The sequence below is a fragment of the Branchiostoma belcheri genome, unplaced genomic scaffold (genome assembly GCF_001625305.1).
Source record: "Branchiostoma belcheri isolate BF01 breed outbred unplaced genomic scaffold, Haploidv18h27 scaffold178, whole genome shotgun sequence".
NCBI lineage: Eukaryota > Metazoa > Chordata > Leptocardii > Amphioxiformes > Branchiostomatidae > Branchiostoma > Branchiostoma belcheri.
The window spans coordinates 235794-255772 of NW_017803246.1; the positions used below are offsets into that span (position 1 = coordinate 235794).

Here is a 19979-nt window from a genome sequence, read left to right on the forward strand (position 1 = left end):
GCAAACTAGTAGAGTCTGTGGCTGTTATAATAAGAAGTTTATTGCAAATTCATGCCCGGAGGCTAATTGCAAATTACAAACTAACATAGAAGAACAATGAAACAGAGTATAAAATAACAATCTACATAATGAAAGGTAGCTGTCTAAATCTACAGCAATGTCTAAAACTGTGTCAGACTCAGAATGTTGTTTGATGTTTGATGTTTTATTAGATATCCATTAGATTAGATAACAAATCTAATCTATTCTTCCTGGATTCACAAACAGTACACAAATGTAATACAAATTAAGGCACAAAACATAACATAACATAACACTTGCATCCATTAGACTACAACTAGCGTAAAACTACAGAACAATAAACAGTTACAACTACAAAGCAACACGACAAAGCAACACGACATTGACATTGGGAGGTCAGAGGTCAGATACAATTATAATATATACAGCTCCTTGCTTGTGTCAGTACCTTACCACCAGTGCTTTAAGGGTTTGTTTGTATCTATCTTACGAGTTATCATGTCGTTTAAGATGTTCTTGAATAGTGTTGGTGTGGTAGACCTGGCGTGTGGTGTGAGGTTGTTGTGAGATTTTGTGCATCTGTAAACGAATGTTCTTTCCATTGCGGTTGTCTTTGGTTTAGGCAGTCTTAAGCCACCTCCTGTCGCAAGTCGGGTGCTATGGCCATGGGAATTATCTATTCGTTGTAACCTGTCGTAGATCGCTTCTGGTTTTTCAGCTACCAAAATTTTATTGAACATCATTAACGTGTTTTTGTACAGTCTTCCTTTCACTGATAGCCAGTTCAACCTTTCATGCATAGTGTTCGTGTTACAGTTGTACTTTTCATCTAACACCAGTCTAGCTGCTCTGTTTTGGAGAATTTGTAATTTGTCGAGTTTTGATTGTGATCCTGCAGACAGTAAACACGAGCAGTAGTCCAAGTGACCAAGCACCAGTGACTGCACCACTATCTTTAAAGTTTCACTAGTGAGAAAGTCTTTTGATCTCTTGAGAGATGCCAACGCACCTGACATTTTGGACTTAACTTTATCAAGTTGTAGATCCCAGGATAACTGTTGGTCCATCAAAACGCCAAGAAGTTTTGCCTGTTCTACTTGTTCTATTGTTTGATTGCCCATGGTGAGATGTAGATTTGTGTTTTGTTTCAGTTTGTGACGGCTACCTAACACAATGGTCTTGGTTTTGCCCACGTTTAGAACTAGTCTATTTGCTTCTACCCAATTCCATACATGTGTCAAATCAGACTGTAGTTTGCGTTGTATCACTGCTACACTCGGACCTGACGCAGAAGGAGTTGTGTCGTCGGCATACATCACTATGTCTGAATGTGTTACTACTGTAGGGAGATCATTGGTATAAATACAGAAGAGTAAAGGGCCTAAGCAGCTTCCTTGAGGAACGCCGCTCTTGCACTCTTTGTGTGACGATAAACTTCCATTTACAAACACAGTCTGGGTTCTGTTAGTCAAGTAACTTCTGAGCCAACCAAGAGCAGATTCTACAAATCCATAACATTTCAATTTAGCAAGTAAGATATCATGATTAACAACATCAAATGCGGCGCTGAAATCCAGAAGAACGGTACCCACTAGATTGCCTTTGTCAATTTCCTCCAGCCATCTATCTGACATCTGAACTAGGGCACTTGATGTAGAGTGATACTGTTTATATGCGTGCTGGCTGTGGGATAGAATGTCATTGGAGGTAAGGTAAGTATGAATTTGGTATTCCCTGTAGTGTGATGATTTTACGTGTTCTATCAGAGTTCATTTGACTTCACTGGAACTTCGGAACAGAACCGTTATAGCCAAAAGAATAGAACAAGCTTCCATTTGAGGTCATCTGAGGTCATTTGGATGTTTCAATACAGAAATGTACTTACTAGGGGGGTGGCGCGAAATATGTTTTCTTTCGCTCAAAATTCAGATGTATTGACATGGTCTTTATTTTGTTATGTATTGCTAAATAAATTGAGTGATGACAAGACGGTAAATATTTCTATTCAACAACGCAAGGAAACGTGCTACAAATGTCAGCAAAAAGAGTCAACTCCCCTGCAAATGGTTTGCTCCGGGTCGTGCTTTATTGTGCAACAAAGCACACTTGTGAGAATAAAACACACCTGGCAATACTTGTATCATTGTAACTGTGACATTATGGCGTCATAATCAATATGGAATGGGGGCTTCTGATTGGTCAACGCCACCTGGCTATATGATAATATATAATACAGTACTGTGACGATATACAATACAATACATTATAATATACAATATAAAGTTTATTCATTCATTCATACATTGATTCTTAAATTTTTCTTACCAGATGATACAAGATAATATACAATATACATTTTGTACAATATAATCATTTTTAATATGCTGTTCCAGAAATATTACACGATCATATACATTTAATACAACAAACGTTTTATGTAGTATTTTTAGCAGATCCTACCATCCTGAATAGAAACAAAATTAGCTCTATTATATCAATGTCCTCAGACTCCTCAACATGTTGTAATGAGTAGATAATTATAACTAAATAATTTTTACAGTTCTATATTAATATCCCCAACATGTTGACATTGTTATAACCTAACAAATACAGCATACTAACCTGAGCTGAGGAAATGTACAGAACAGGTCACCATGTTGGGGACTCAGTACAGCTCCAGGCAGCTGGCTGTGGTGTCTGCTCCCTCAGGAACTCCATGCCTAGTGTACCTGTATATGGAAAATGGAAAACAGAGTTGCTGAGTTACAATAATTAACATCATATTGTCATTATAACTTGAATAACAGAAAATGGGAGTAAATCTACTAATGAAAAAAAAGAGATTCACAAATCATTTGGTGCCAGATAGGTTATTGCACACTTACATGTAAAACTGGTACATACCTTATAGAAAGTATGTGTACCAGAACAGGAGTGTATCTATTAGGTGCATTTATTACAACTTGATTGTGCAAATACATCTAGTGCAGTCTTGAATGTAGAGAAAAAGACAAATCCTCATCACTCAGATTTCTAACACCTGTTAATCTCATTAGAGTCCCTTTAAGATACCCTGGAGTAGAGCATGTCTATAGGATAACCAATATAACTCACAACAGCTGCTCCAGTGTTGGGTGTTCCTCAGCAGCCTGCACCACAGCCTGGAACCCTGCAGGCGCCATGGAGATGTCATGCAGGTACAGCTCCTCCAGGGCAGGGAGTCTGGGTAGAGCCTTGGCCAAATCCATGGCAGCGGTGTCAGACAGGTGTGTAGGTGTGACCCAGGGACCAGACATGTACAGCCCGGTCAGTGCCGGCAGTGTGCTGATGAGCTGTGCGACCCTCCCCAGTCCGGTTCCTGTTACTCCCCTATTGTACCCGATGTGCAGCTCCTGTAGTGTGGTGTTATAGTGAGGGGCTGTGGTCAGACTCTTGTCACCAGGTGGGTTTTGTTCCATGTCCAAACTGCTGGGCTGGCCAAGTGTTTGCACCAGTGAGACAATCCCTGAGTCTCCTATGTTATTGTCACTCACATTCAACACCTGTAATTGCACCAGGTGAGGCAGAGCTTTGATCAGGGATGATATTCCCCTGTCACTGATACCTGTGCTACTGAGAACCAACACCTTTATGGCTGTGAGGTGGTGGAGGATAGCAGCCAGGCATTCCAGCCCGGGGTCTCCTATGGCATTAACACTAATGTCCAGTTTGATCAGTCTGGTTAACTTACACAGTGCAGGGACCAGTGTGCGCATGCCTGTGGGGCTGATACGGGCCCAACGCAGGTCCAACACCTGCATGGCAGTGAAGGTGTGGAGGACGGTGGTGAGAGATTCCATCCCAGTGTCACCGATCTTATTACCACCTATATCCAGTTCTCTCAGTCCCACTAGGTGGTGCATGTAGGGAGCCAGGGATGACATGCCCACAGCTGTCATCCTGACAAACTCAAGACGGAGTACAGCCAGGTGTGGAACACTGGACAGCCCAACCTGTAGGACTTCCATCCCAGCATCACCAAGGTCAGAGTTCTCAATAAGATCCAGCTCCTCTAACAGAGACATGTGTCTGAACCCCTGCACAAGTGGCTGGAGTGATGATGGTGTTAGGTTTGTCCATGACAGATCCAGTGCCCTCAGACAGGGAACATTCTTCAGAACTGAAACCAGCCTGGCTGTCAGATCAGGGGAGTTAAATGTTACATAGTTCAGTCTTAGGTCTAACTGCAGGCCAGGAACACGTGAGGTGAAAATCTGTTCCAGGTACTGAAGAGCTTCTGATGTATCAACAAAAGGTGATCCTAGTATCATTCTATCAGGGAGATGTGATGACTGGATGTTTTCCAAGTAATACTTTAGAGCAGCATGTTGTTTACTGAGTATGTAGCGGTCCAAGATGATAACTGGTAGAGCTCTGCTGACAGCCTGCAGAACACCCTGCTCCTTTCTTTCATTCAGGATATTCAGGCACAGCAACATGAACCTCTTGTAAGTTTCAACTGACTTCTTAACATCTGGCTTTACAGGTAGGTGGGTCTTCTCCTGAAAGTCATCTGGTCTTAAATGTGAAAACTCCTTACTGCTGAGCTTGCTTAGTTCCTCCATCACAGCTTGTGCTGCCTGTGAGTCACAGCCACATGTGAACTGAAGCAGGTTACTGAGTTCAAGTGACTTGCCTATGGAGGTGAGCTGCAGCAGCTCAACAATGTCTTGGTTCAATTGAGCATGAGCTACATATCGTCCGGCCAGGAACTCTTGCATGGTCTTGTGTGAAAAGTTCAGCTGTTTCCTAGGATGCAATTTAGAGGAAGAATCCTCCAAGGAGACCACGCCCAGCTTTAACAGTAACTCCCAATTAACCTTTTCTCTCTTTACTTCTGTAAGGTCAAGCAGGGTCTCATTCCTCAGCAGTGCCTCTAGTGCAAGCTTGCCAAGCTGCAGTAATGACTCAGCAACCTCTGTAGGCAGCCCTTCTGTTGGCATGTCCACTCCTTCCCGCTTACAGCACTTTCTGACCAGACATGTCAGCAGGTTGTCGTACAGCCCCATCATTGTTCCAGTAGACACCATCTCTTGGTCCTCCTCCCACAGCAGACACACAAACATCAGGAACATTGGTGTATAGATTATAGTGTTCAAAAGTTCATTACTGTCAATATGTACAGCTAGTGTCTTTGTCAGTTCTTGCTTCCCAACAACAGTGAAATACTGCTGCATGTATTCCTCTACAAGTTCTTCAGAGAAGCCCATGATGTGTACATGACAGTCTGGCCGGGTGTACTGCTGCACTCCTGCTGAGGGTCGGGAGGTGATCACAATCGTGCTGTTGGGGTACATCTTGCCAGACAGCAGTTTGGGAATGGCCTGCCCGGCTGCCCTGGCCTCAGGCCGCAGCTCATCATACCCATCTAGGAGGAAGAGCAAACGGGGCTCGTTTCTCTGTAGGATTGTTCTAATGGACTGTGCTTCAATACCTTCAGTTGTTTCATCAACACACTGGTCCCACACCATCTCCTCTATGGTCTCCCCCTCTCTCACCTCCCGGAGTCGGATCAACAGGACGATGTCGTGTCGTCTGCCCAGCTCTGTTTTCTGTGAGACGGCATCTAGGGCTTCTTTGGAGAGAAACGTTGTCTTCCCCCCTCCAGCTTCACCCTCAATCAGAATGCACCTTGGTGCTGTGGACAGTCCTGTGACATCTGGGTTGAACAAGTCGTCTAATGACTTAAGTTCTTTCCTTTGTTCTTCCCTCATTGATGCTGACCTTGTATGTTTTGATTTTTGTATCAACTCTAACTGGGTGAAGATGTCAGTGAGGCTAAGTGTGAAGTTGTCATTCCAGATCAGAGGCTTGAAGTGAGTCAGTTTCAACTCATAGCGCCTCTTGACAGACTTCTGGAACAAATCTGGAATACAAAGGACACTTTTGTAAGACTTCAAAATCAATCTTAGAGAAAATATTATGATTTTTTATGATTTAAAGCTTAAAATGTAGAGAATGATAAAAAAAGTCAGACGAAAGCATGAAGCAGGCTCAAATATGTAATCTGAATATTTGACTGTCACAGGTTTTGAAAAGTAAACATAATTTACACTTTTTTTACCAATTTTTATTGAATTTTAAAGGCTCATAACTGCTCATAGAAACGACATATCGAAACAAAATTAACATTTTTGTAATCCTTAGTTCCTGTGTCATGAGTCCATGAAATTACATTTACCACTCTCCTTTGCATTATAAGTGCAAAAGGACACAGTCCATATGAGGTCAAAGTTCAAGGCCAGATAGCAAGGTCAAAGCTGCCAATATGCATTTACTTCAATATGAAAACTGCTACAGTAAAAAGAAAAAAAAAGTGCATCATCACAAACACAATGGCACACCACAGGCCCAATTACAGAGAAATACAGTTTACACATAACATAACATAACATAATAATGGTCGGATAAAGAGGCTATATAGCCTATATAAATCCGCTTCTTAAGCTAAACGTTTAAACAACACAAAGTTCAGTTCTAAGCTTAAATATTTTTTATCTTTAACTATATTTTTTAGCTGCAAACAAGGATTGGATGATCCAACCCTTCTTAAAGCATGTAATACTTATACTATTATAATATAATCTCCTCTGTTGTTTCAATAAATTCACACAAAAAACTTGAGAGCTGAAATCTCCAAAACAGAGTTTTTTAAGTTTGATAGCACTAAGAGAGTACTGTTACCTTCAAATACTAAACATACTAACCCCATTTCCAGAGCAAACAGTTGTTCTGGCTAACTACGTAGTTACAGTTTGCTGGGCACATGCAGTCATGTAAATATAAAGCCAAACCTTATTAACAAAACTTATTGACAGTGGAAAGTTTAACGTAGATGATGTACTTCCTATCATTTTTGATGTCAATTATGATTCCCACCTGTCAGATTGACACCTGTCACTGAAGTAGACACTGTTCCTGCAGCTTCAGCTGGAACTTCTGCCAGTGCTAAAATAGAACACAAAAGGATTACCTGGTGGTACCATTTTTTCTGAACTCTCATAAAGAACAGTTTCAATCATTAACGTTGCAAATATCTTTTTAAGCATTGTTTCTCTTAAAACCTCAAACTTCAGAGACCAGAACATTTTAGAATCTGCCAAAGGTGGAAGTTTGATCTTTCACAGTGATTTTATTCTTCAGGGTATTTACACAAATCAAAGTGAAAATAAAACATATTTTATTTCCTATTTTTATATTGAGAATGATGATATGCAAGATACAAATTAAACTAGAAAGGCCGACATTTGCTTTGGAATTTTATTCATGGAACATCGAAATGTGTTGGCAATAGTTAGATGGTTAGTAAATTAAAAAAGACAAATCAAGCAATATCAGGCAATTACCTGAGCAAATGAAATATTGCATATAATATTGTGTTGCTGCACTGCAACAATACATCAATCATAACAAGCATTCTTAACACTATATTTTCATCATAAGGTAAGGACAAGATATGTGATATATCGAGTCTTGATGCATTCCATGACAAAAGGCCAGTGCACTAGAAGTCTCGGTGTAGTTCATCAATTAAAGGATGGATTCCACGACTATAAAGGGCAGTAGTATTCTTGGCATGGCAATGGGGGTCATCACTTCATTGAAGAATTCCCCGACCAAAGGCCAGTATTAGATAGCATAAAAACATTGGGACAGTGAACATAACAACATGATTGTGACCCTGTTTACATGGATCAAAATGATAAAAATAACGTTAACTAACTCAAGAGCCTTTGACATATAAGGGATGACCAACATTTTCTTGAATTATCTCTTACCTTCCTCATGTGATTCCCCATCTTCAGAATCAGATTCAGTTCTTGGTTTCTTCGACTTTTCTCCAGGGGTTTGTTCCAGGTGTTTTTCCTTCCTTTTACGTTTGCTTGTGGATGGCTGTGGCTCCCGTAACTCTGCATGCATGGATGAGCAATACATGTACGTTAGGTATGGACCAGGAAATATTTAACTATGTACGATAATGGTTGTTTTATTTCCCATGCCTCCCTTATCCAAATTCTTTTGCTACACTATACTCTATAGATTGTTGCTATATGGGCATTCAAAAGTTCTGTGTACTAAAAATTAAATACAACTAATCACAATCATTGGAATCTGTAGTAGCATCTCATTCCTTATCTAACCGGTAGTGTCATTCTCAAAGTCTCTCACTCTAAATATATCTTCATCTTACACAGACGTTATAGTATCGTAAAACAGAATTGGATCAAGCTAGAGATGTTATTGGGGAAACTTTCATTTTAAGCAACTAAACGTAACGGCGTTAAACATCTCATAAAATCGTCCAATCGATCAATCAATCAATCAATCTTTATTCAAACAACTGGCAGACGATAGTCTGAATTGAGTTGTTTTTTACAGACAACATCAGTTCATAAAATTATCCGTTTGAACTAAACTAATGGTTTAAAAATTACATAATTTCATGGACATGTTATTGAGAATCTGAATCTGTTATAATAAGAAAAGGTAAACGCACCTTCTAAACTCTCTGCAGTCCACTGTTCATCAATGTTAATAAGTGCCTGTTTCAGAACTTGTAGAGTAGCTCCCCTTCCCTTCCTGTTTCTCCATCTGTCCAGCACTTCTCTGCACCTGTGGTCTTGATCAGGCTCATCTGTCCTGATTCCTTTTATTTCATTCCTGTTGAACCCTAACTTCCGGGCCAGGTCGTCCCACTTGTGACTGATGCCATTGATGACTCTGTCGAAATATTCCTCCACATCAACTGTAACGTTTAAGGGCATTTCATTATGACATGAATATAACCAGTATTATGTATGAAGTATGATACTTTAGTGGGTTTTTCTTCCATTGCTTTTGCAGTTGTAGATGCTGGCATTTGTTAACCTTTTAAAGCACCAAACATTAAGGCTACTCAGAGAACGGCAGTTAAACCTTTAGGATTGAAAATCCAAATAAGATCGTTGAAAATTTGAACTGATCATCTAGCAGTTAATCATGATATAATCATATCCTCCACTCAATAACAATCTTATCTTCACAAATAAGACTATTCTTGTATGTCCTAAAGAGTTATACAAATAAGGTCCTGATTTGCATAAATGTCATCTGTAATGAACTTCTTTGTTCTATGTATCATATCTGGTACTTTATTGAACAGGCTTGGCACATAAAATGTGGCCTTTTTATCATCAGAATGGTTCATTCTTACCAGGTTGACTGTCTTGTTGGTTGTCAGCCATTATTTTTCTGGAAGTGGCTCACATGTTACCTGTGTGGTGCAGAATAATGGAGTTTTATTTGTCATCATCATCATCATCAAAAATTAAATTATTTCTACCTGAATTGTAGATATGATAATCATAAACTAAATCATATAGTCACCTTTCCTCAATAAGATACATCAAGGAGGTTAAAATCTCCTTGGATACATGTATGTGGCAGCGGTACATACAGAGGATGGTACCCAGGCTAGATCTGTACAATTTGTCAGCTACATGTATAACCTAATCATGGCAGGATCTGATGTTAAAACGGACAAACCCTACATTCACCAGTAAAGTACAATAAGATAAAACGCAAAATGTTTTAAATTTATAAGCCATAAACGCCAATAAACCACTTCAGGTCTCATTCCGGTATTCTTCCGCGTGGGTACTCTAAAGTAGATCGTACTAAAAATTAAATGCGTGTATGGATGTGTGTTTATATCCGCCAGAAATTGCATTTTAGCTAAGTCAGTTGGCGTAAACCGCTTGTGATATGAGAGGTTGTTTGTATGTGCTAAAATTAGTGGGTAAGTGTTGACATCCGCGCGACAGGTCGGATGTTTACACGCTGTTGTGATGGGTAATGCGGTCAGGAGGTAGCAGCGCTGGAGGACCTCTGGCGGAGAGTGGCCAAGTGCAGTTTATAAATAAATAAAAAGAGATTGTTGGGTTAGATCTGGTTGGGAATTTTTTGACGTAATGTAGGGCCATTGTGCTCAAAATTGATTGGATAGACTAGATGGCTGTCATTCAAATTATTGGGTTTTGGCCTATGTAAAGTTACGTATTTTGCCATAGGCGGCCATCTTCTTCTTCTTCTTCTTCTTTCTGTTGAGGAAGCTGCCTTCAGCGGTTTGAAGATTCTGCTTCCTATGGTGGTGGGTGCATGCCGAGGAGGTCAGGTTTCACAGCTTGCCCCTAAACTCCTCCAGAGAAGGGGAGAGGGCAATGTCTGCATCCAGAGTGTTCCAGTCAGGAATTGTTCGCGGAAAGAAGGAGTTCTGTCTGTAGGAGGTCCTACTTTGGGGCACTCTGTAGGCAGCAGAGTGTGACTGTTAACATAGTTAACAAAAACTCACGAATGGGACCTTCAGTCCAAACCAGCGTCTATGTTATATCGGACTGACGTCACTGGAAATCCCGGGCGTGGGGAATCCCCTTTTCAGCTAACCCGGAAGTAAGCCCCCCTCCCCATCTGCCTTTTTTTCTGTGGTGTCTCCCCAAACTGAACAAAGAGACCATGTCTAGCGATATATTAGACGTTAAACAAGGACAGCAACAACTACAGCTTTGCAGTTGAACTTGACTTTGCTAGGTTTGAAAACTGATGGGTAACTTTTTAACTGGTTTTTCATCCTAATTTTACCGCAAGCTAAGTCCAGAGATCAAAGAAAAGTTACGACCGTAAAGTACCGTTAGAACTCAGCAGTTTTGTGTTCTGATCTCTCTTCTCGACACGATATTGCCGACATATCACACATATCTGGTGGATCCTGAAACACTGAACAGTCGACAGACGGGTTCTGTACTTACTTTCTTCATGGATGTCCCCAGAAAACTTCCTTCAACTTCTGGAACCGACTTTCGATAACTTTTTACTTCCTCTTTCCGCCATCTTGGAACTGGGAACAGTTTATTCGACAATGGGGGTGCTTTCGAGTGAAAGACGAAAAATAATAACCTTTGCAAAATAAGCAAATATTTACGTGTGCTGAAGGCATACTGTTGTATCTTATATGGTCTGTGATATAATAGACTGGTTAATTAGCTATTAATGATACACATTCTTACTTTGACCCCTGCGAGGTGAAGAAAATGGACTGTTCCTCTGGGGCGGTGCCTCTGGTGCAGTGTTATACTCAAGTCTAAAATCTCCATCTCTCTAATCCACAGTGAACGGATTTGTGCCAAAGTTCACGTGCCTTTGCTACTCTGTACAGTCAGAATGTTTTTTGTAAAGAAAAGTTGTATTTTGGAGTGAAGCTGATTGATGCTCAATGTCATAATTTCAGTGAGTTACTAGATATTTTCCTAGTTCTTTACAAAACAAAGGGACTTTCTTGCGTATTGTTCAGCGTTCCGCAATATTTAATTCATTATTTTCATGTCATCACTAATCTTAATTGTGACAAGTGATTTTTTGGCACTTCATTTGACCTATCAAATCAAATACAATGTCGTCTTTTGCTACTTTTGACCGTGTGTTTCAGATGTTTTGCTATGAATGTTGGAGTGTGTAATGTTTGTGCAAATTCATTGGTATGTAATCAGGTAATATAACACTGTGTGTATGTGTATGTGTGCATGTGTGTCACAATTGCATGTGTGTATGTATATGTGTTCATGTGTGTATGTATATGTGTTCATGTGTGTATGTGTATGTGCATCTTCATGAGTGCATGTGTATGTGTCTCAATTGCATGTGTGTATTCATATGTGTATGTATATGTGTGAGCGTGTGTATGTGTATGTTCATGTGTGTGTCATATTAATTGCATGTATGCATTCATGTGTATGTGTATGCATATGTGCACAAAAGGCATTTTAACGCTGATGCAAAGCAATTTAAAAGGATTTCAGGTCCAGTCCTGCTGCCAACCCAACTCCCACTACTAGAGAAGGCTGCCGATCCCAGCCCAGGACGTTACGCCGCGGTGCTGCAATGTTCATGCTCCCTCTCCACAAGAACAGCTACACAGACCACGTACAAACCGCGCATAGCGTCTCGCCTCCTTCTGTAGCTGGTCACAACCAGTTGGAAAGCGGCTCTCCGTGACGTAAGACTAGTCTCAAGATACTTTTCCTTTCACAATACGTCTTGAGACATGTAGACAGCTGCTCGGTAACCCGGCCCGGGTCCTTTGTGTCCCGTCGTTCTTACCGACGCACGTCCGCCAGGTACCCGGCGTGTCAGGTGTCTCCGTCTTTTGTCTCACCTGCGGCCGAACGGTGTAACATTGCACCAACATGGCGGCCGCTGATGATGCAAGACTTGACCGGACATAACACAGCTGACTGGGGTCACTTGTGTTCGCCATGACACGTTACTATTAGCCTCTAACAGGCTTCGGGAGGTAGCCTGGGTACCATCCTACTTGTATAACAGGGCTCCCATACTCACTTCCCTAAGAAGTTCTTAGGGAAGCGAGTGTGGGAGCCCCGGCATACAAGTAGGATGGTACCCAGGCTATTCGGGAGGCGGCTGGACAGAGTAAAAATTGGTCAAATAGAGAGATATGAAATGCCGAGGGTGTTGGTCAGCTTGAGAGTACAACATGTACGTTTCCGAGTACTCCGGGTGACCGATATCTGTACTCTTCCCAGCCGTCTCCCGAAGCCTGGCAGAGGCTAACGTTACCATGGGAACGACCTTCTTGTGTATGTGAACATGAGTGTGTTTAACCCTTGAGAGTGATGGTGAAATCGGAGGTGTGAAGTTACTGGTAATGAAGCGAAGGAAAGTTCTCAAACTGCAGCGGCGGTTATACCGGCTATACAGATACAGAAGTAGTGTTGCAGCCCTAGGATTTGTGTGTATCATAGTTAAATACAAGTTGCCATAGGACATCGGACAAGGGCTCCAAGCAGATGTTGGGGGGATAGATGATGGTAATTTTTTCCTAATGACAATGGGGCTTTTTTGACAGTCCTTTACACTATATAACCATGATATCCACATACCCATGACGGATATTTGTACATTATATAATATATATAATTATATATATATTAAAATTTTGGTACAAATTATATATAAGATTTCCCACTACTTTGTAAATTGCTTAAGGCATATTGTACATAACTTTTCCACTGACTGACTCCAGTTGAGCTTTCTTTTTGTAGAAAAAAACTACAGCAACTACTATATATAAACTAACTTCAACAGCAGTTACAAGGTTTATAACAATAGATTTTATTATTTTATCTGAACTGAACTTCAAAAAATACAGGAACTCAATAACTCTTCATTGACACAAAGATCACACATCTTGATACATACAGAAATACAGATACAGCAAAAATTATAAGAAGAATATTCAGAACTCTTCAGATAATATTATCCAATCTGTTCTCAACTCCTCAAATCTTCCTCGAAACATTCTTCTGCAATATCTGTGTCCATCTGTACTCATCTCACTGACATAAAGAATAAAGTAAAGAACACAGATACATAAAGATTATACACTCTTGCATAGTGTCATCAGGTTGGTATATCTATGAATAATAGGCTCTTTCTTAATTCCAAATCATCCTGATATATACAGATACAGCAAAGATTACAAAAATAATCTTGATACACTAGTACACATACTATATACACTCTTCCATAGGTTAATATGGTTGCTATATTAATGGATATTGTGTTTTTTGTTACACAATTTGTGTTGTTACAAAGAAAGCAAAATCCACACACTGACAGATACAGCTACATGTGTGAGGTAGTACAGTTTTTGTATCTTTACATTGGTCAAAGTACTGCACAAAAATTGTCCCTACAAAATATTACTAACATTTCATACATCATCATCTCACCTCATCCTGAGTGAATTTGGCACTAAAACTGGTTTCTTTGATTCATATCCCTCTGAGCTGGAGTTGTCTGAAACATAAAATGTACGATATTATGTATAAATATGATGTTCCAGAAATATTACACAATCATACATTTAATACAACAATGTTTTATGTAGAAGTTTTAGTAGCTCTTACCATCCTGAATACTAAATAAAAACAAAATTAGCTCTTACTATTATATCAATGTCCTCAGACTCCCCAACATGTTGCAATGACTAGATATTTATAACTATATAATTTTTAAAGTACAGTAAAACTGTATACTGACCTGAGCTGAGGAAATGTACAGAACAGGTCGCCATGTTGGGAACTCAGTCGAACAGACTCAGACAGCTGGCTGTGGTGTCCGCTCCCTCAGGAACTAGCCAAATATAGTACCTGTATATGGAAAATGGAGAACAGAGATGCTTAGTTACATCAACTCACATCATATTGTCATAGCTAAACAACAGAATGAGAAGTAAAACTGATAAGACACTCATAAACCATTTGGTCAGGTGCCATATAAGTTAATGAACACTTGAGTTTGGTACATACCTTATAGAAGTATGTGTACCAGAACAGCTGTGTATCTATATCTATTAGGTAGGTTATTAAACTTTTAATTGTGCAAATAGTGCAGCCTTGAAAAGTACAGTTCACATATATTATCAGTTGGAATTCTATCAAATACTTAATATCTCATTAGAGTCCCTTTAAGACACCCTGGAGTAGAGCATGTCTGTAGGATAACCAATATAACTCACCTCAGCTTCTCCAGTGTTGGGTGTTCCTCAGCAGCCTGCACCACAGCCTGGAACCCTGCAGGCTCCATGGAGATGTTCTGCAGGTCCAGCTGCTCCAGGGCAGGGAGTCTGGGTAGAGCCTCGGCCAGATCCATGGCAGCGGTGTCAGACAGGTGTGCAGGTGTGTCTGAGGGACCAGACATGTCCAGCCTGGTCAGTGCTGGCAGTGTGCTGATGACCTGTGCGACCCTCCCCAGTCCGGCTCCTGTTACTCCCCTATTCCTCCCGATGTGCAGCTCCTGTAGTGTGGTGTTATAGTGAGGGGCTGTGGTCAGACTCTTGTCACCAGGTGGGTTTTGTTCCATGACCAAACTGCTGGGCTGGCAGAGTGTTTGCACCAGTGAGACAATCCCTGAGTCTCCTATGTTATTGTCACTCACATCCAACACCTGTAATTGCACCAGGTGAGGCAGAGCTTTGATCAGGGATGATATTCCCCTGTCACTGATAAGTGTCCAACTGAGAACCAACACCTTCATGGCTGTGAGGTGGTGGAGGATAGCAGCCAGGCATTCCAGCCCAGGGTCTCCTAAGGCATTATAACCAATGTCCAGTTTGATCAGTCTGGTTAACTTACACAGTGCAGGGACCAGTGTGCGCATGCCTGTGGGCCTGATACCGATACAACTCAGGAGCAACACCTGCATGGCAGTGAAGGTGTGGAGGACGGTGGTGAGAGATTCCAGCCCAGTGTCACCAATCGCATTACCACCTATATCCAGTTCTCTCAGTCCCACTAGGTGGCGCATGTTAGGAGCCAGGGATGACATGCCCACAGCTGTCATGCCAACTCCAAAAATATTCCCTCCAAGACAGAGTACAGCCAAGTGTGGAACACTGGACAGCCCAACCTGTAGGACTTCCATCCCAGCATCACCAAAGTCATGGTTGTCAGTAAGATCCAGCTCCTCTAACAGAGACATGTGTCTGAACCCCTGCACAAGTGGCTGGAGTGATGATGGTGTTAGTTCTGTGCGTGACAGACCCAGCGCCCTCAGACAGGGAACATTCTTCAGAACTGAAACCAGCCTGGCTGTCAGATCAGGTGAGTTGAATGTTACATAGTGCAGTCTTAGGTCTAACTTCAGGCCGGGAACATGCGAGGTGAAAATCTGTTCCAGGTACTGAAGAGCTTCTGATCTATCAACAAAAGATGATTCTAGTATCATTCTATCAGGAAGATGTGATGACTGGATGTTTTGCAAGTAATACTGCAGAGCAGCTGGTTGTTTACTGCGGAGGTTCAAGATGATAACTGGCAGGGCTCTGCTGACAGCCTGCAGTACACCCAGCTCCTTTCTTTCATTCAAGATATTCAGGCACAGCAACATGAACCTCTTGTAAGTTTCAACTGATTTCTTCACATCTGGCTTTACAGGTAGATGGGTCTTCTCCTGAAAGTCATCTGGTTGTAAATGTGAAAACTCCTTGCTGCTGAGCTTGCTTAGTTCCTCCATCACAGCTTGTGCTGCCTGTGAGTCACAGCCACATGTGAACTGAAGCAGGTTACTGAGTTCTTGTGCCTTGCTTATGGAGGTGAGCTGCAGCAGCTCAACAATGTCTTGGTTCACTTGAGCATCAGCTACATATCGTCCAGCCAGGAACTCTTGCATGGTCTTGTGTGAAAAGTTCAGCTGTTTCCTAGGATGCAATTTAGAGGAAGAAACCTCCAAGGAGACCACACCCAGCTTTAACAGTAACTCCCAATTAACCTTTTCTCTCTTTACTTCTGTAAGGTCAAGCAGGGTCTCATTCCTCAGCAGTGCCTCTAGTGAAAGCTTGCCGAGCTGCAGTAATGACTCAGCAACCTCTGTAGGCAGCCCTTCTGTTGGCATGTCCACTCCTTCCCGCTCACAGCACTTTCTGACCAGACATGTCAGCAGGTTGTCGTACAGCCCCATCATTGTTCCAGTAGACACCATCTCTTGGTCCTCCTCCCACAGCAGACACACAAACATCAGGAACATTGGGGTTTGGATTAAAGTGTCCAAAAGATTGTTATCTTCAACATGTTCAGCAAGTGTCTCTGCCAGTTCTTGTTTCCCAACAACAGTGAAATACTGCTGCATGTACTCCTCTACATGTTCTTCAGAGAAGCCCATGATGTGTACGTGACAGTCTGGCCAGGTGTACTGCTGCACTCCTGCTGAGGGTCGGGAGGTGATCACAATCGTGCTGTCGGGGTACATCTTGCCAGACAGCAGTTTGGGAATGGCCTGCCCGGCTGCCCTGGCCTCAGGCCGCAGCTCATCATACCCATCTAGGAGGAAGAGCACACAGGACTTGTTCCTCTGTAGGATTGTTCTAATGGACTGTGCTTCAATACCTTCAGTTGTTTCATCAACACACTGGTCCCACACCATCTCCTCTATGGTCTCCCCCTCTCTCACCTCCCGGAGTCGGATAAACAGGACGATGTCATGCCGTCTGCCCAGCTCTGTTTTCTGTGAGACGGCATCTAGGGCTTCTTTGGACAGAAATGTTGTCTTCCCCCCTCCAGCTTCACCCTCAATCAGAATGCACCTTGGTACTGTGGACAGTCCTGTGACATCTGGCTTGAACAAGTCGTCTAATGACTTTAGCTCTTTTCTTTGTTTTCCTGTTAGTGTTTGTATCAACTCTAACTGGGTGAAGATGTCACTGAGGCTAAGTGTGAAATTGTCATTCCAGATCAGAGGCTTGAAGTGAGTCAATTTCAACTCATAGTACTTCTTCACAGATGTCTGGAACAAATCTAGAAAGGACACTGTTGTAAGAACTCAAACCACATGACAAGGAGAATGAGGTAAATAAAATCTGGCGAGGAGCCAGCAGCCAATTTTGCATGAGCAGGCTCTTCAATCCTGAATTCTATCCTAGCATGTCACATAATCCCGTCCATTGTTTCACCAAAAAAACAAATACTTCCTTGCCATCTGAAATTTCTGATTTCTTGTTAGAGTTTTATAAGTTTGATGTGCAACAAGAGAGCACTGGTTCATTTATATTAGTAAATTCTATTCTCAGAGGCAAGAGTTGTTCAGGCTAACAGTATGTTGGGCACATGTAAATGTGAGCTAAATTTTACATCACTGGGCCTACTGGTAGAAAAAAAAAACATTTCATACATTTTATATTTTCTATAATTTCTAACTTCAATACCTGTTCCTGCAGCTCCAACTGGAACTGCCACTGCCAGTGCTAAAAGACAATAGAAAAGGAATATTAGTACTGTTTTTCCTAATCAATCATAACCATCGGTTTGAATAACGTTTTAAATTGTTTCTCTAAACATCAAACTTCATAGACCAGAATATATTAGAATCCATCAAAGGTGGAAGTTTTGAACCATCTGCCATTGTGACAGTGATTTTATTCTTCAGGTTATTATTTTTTTGTCAGGATTGATTAATACACAAATCAAAGTGAAAAAAGTATCTTTATTTTTATCTTTTTAGTAATGCCCACTATGATATTGTGATTGATACTAAAGGGAATGATAATAGCATAAAATCAAATCAGGAAGAGTTCAGAGTAGAGAGTACAGAATACAAACATTCTTACCTTGAAGACCATCCACAACACTCTGTAGGTTTGCCTTAGATAGAGCCTCCATCAGGACCTCTATGGTGGCTCTCTCTCCGTTACCCTTCAGCCATTCCTCCAACAGGTCCATACAGCGAGACTTGTCATCCCGGTTTCTCCCTTCGATGTTGTCGATGTCTGGTTGTTCAAACCCAAGATGGAAGGCCAGGTCCTTCCAGTCTGAGCTCACCTTTTCTTTGGTGTAGTAGAAGTACCTATGAACACCTGTTAAGTGACAAGTCATTTATTTGCCATCAGCATATAACAGACTCTCCCCCTTCAACAATTTATACTGCTATTCACACAGTTAGAAAAGTACTTGCTCGGCAACTGATACCTCATAATATTAGAAATATTTGTACAGTTTGTTGCTTGGTAGCCCTTCCTCCTGACAAGGGGCTTTTTTATTCACTTTAATTGGTTACATATACTTTTCCTCCCTTTTTCTCCTTCTCCAAGATTTAACAAGAACATCTTGGATGAAGAAATGGGTTAGAACATCGGTGATGAGTTTCAAACCTTATTCCAACATTTAATTATGTTTGCCAAGGTATTATAATATAACATCATCTTCACATTGCTTCCCTGAAGAAACCAACAAGTAGCTTATTTTGGTCTTCACATGCTCCTTTACCATTTCATCAAGGACATTATGTATAATGTCCTTGATTTCATGTAACATTTCTCACCTGCAGTTTCACCTGAGCACCCAGCCGCCCCCTGGCCCTCAGCCATGATGACTCACACAGGTGTCAGGTATGCAGTAAGAACACCTGAAACAGACAGGTGTGTGGTTACAACTAGACTTACAGCACCTGAAACAGACAGGTGTGGTTGCAACTAGACTTACAGCACCTGAAACAGACAGGTGTGTGGTTACAACTAGACTTACAGCATCTGAAACAGGCAGGTGTGGTTACAACTAGACTTACAGCACCTGAAACAGACAGGTGTGTGGTTACAACTAGACTTAGGCCGTGTCTATACGGAACCACCCAAGACGCGATTCGGGTAACTCACATTCCTCACATCTGGTCCACGTGCCACACACACCTGTGAAACCATGTCCGAACACAATACGCTTGAGCAACATTTATTGCTGTTTGATGATAACACGCAAGGCGGCGTGTTATTAATGTCAGAGGTCAACGACCTGCTTGCTGATGCCCCCCTCCCAGCGTATCTCGGCCGAATGCCGACGTGGTCCCGCCAGAGGCGGTGAAGCTCGCCCTAGAACGGACACATTATTTGACCATTACTGCTCTTTAAGTTGCTGCCACGTAAAAGTTGGTATTGCATATAAAAAAAAAATATCACTCCGTAATCCATGACCAGGCGAAGTCACATTGAAATCACATTGCGTTCAGACGCAAATCGCAATGCGGGGAAAGCGATTCGAAACCACCTCTAGAAGTGGCTTGGGATCGAGGCGCTTTCAATGTGATTTCGGAGCGTTCAGATGGAGCCACTTGAAACCGGCTTCGGGGTAAACCACATGTAAACCGCCTTGGGTGGTTCCGTATAGATACGCCCTTACAGAACCTGAAACAGACAGGTGTGTGGTTACAACTAGACTTACAGCACCTGAAACAGACAGGTGTGGTTACAACTAGACTTACAGCACCTGAAACAGACAGGTGTGTGGTTACAACTAGACTTACAGCACCTGAAACAGACAGGTGTGTGGTTACAACTAGACTTACAGCACCTGAAACAGACAGGTGTGGTTACAACTAGACTTACA

The 19979-nt window shown here is 41.6% G+C and overlaps 1 protein-coding gene and 1 long non-coding RNA gene across 2 annotated transcripts in view; one reads left to right on the forward strand and one right to left on the reverse strand.

Annotated features, from left to right (window-relative positions):
* The window catches only part of LOC109467186, a 44606-nt gene that overhangs the window by 1982 nt on the left and 22645 nt on the right, over positions 1–19979 (reverse strand). The window contains exons 6-13 of the mRNA XM_019765129.1: positions 14633–17022; positions 14208–14264; positions 10333–10343; positions 8558–8806; positions 7839–7970; positions 6940–7008; positions 3136–5926; positions 2644–2750 (exon numbers count right to left, since the gene is read on the reverse strand). Of these exons, the coding sequence (XP_019620688.1) occupies positions 2687–2750; positions 3136–5926; positions 6940–7008; positions 7839–7970; positions 8558–8806; positions 10333–10343; positions 14208–14264; positions 14633–17022 (5763 nt within the window). The 3' untranslated portion in view covers positions 2644–2686. The remainder of the gene's footprint in view (positions 1–2643; positions 2751–3135; positions 5927–6939; positions 7009–7838; positions 7971–8557; positions 8807–10332; positions 10344–14207; positions 14265–14632; positions 17023–19979) is intronic.
* Positions 18928–19860, forward strand: LOC109467204. Its single transcript, XR_002140068.1, has 2 exons — positions 18928–19185; positions 19791–19860. It is a non-coding gene; the product is annotated as an uncharacterized LOC109467204 (long non-coding RNA).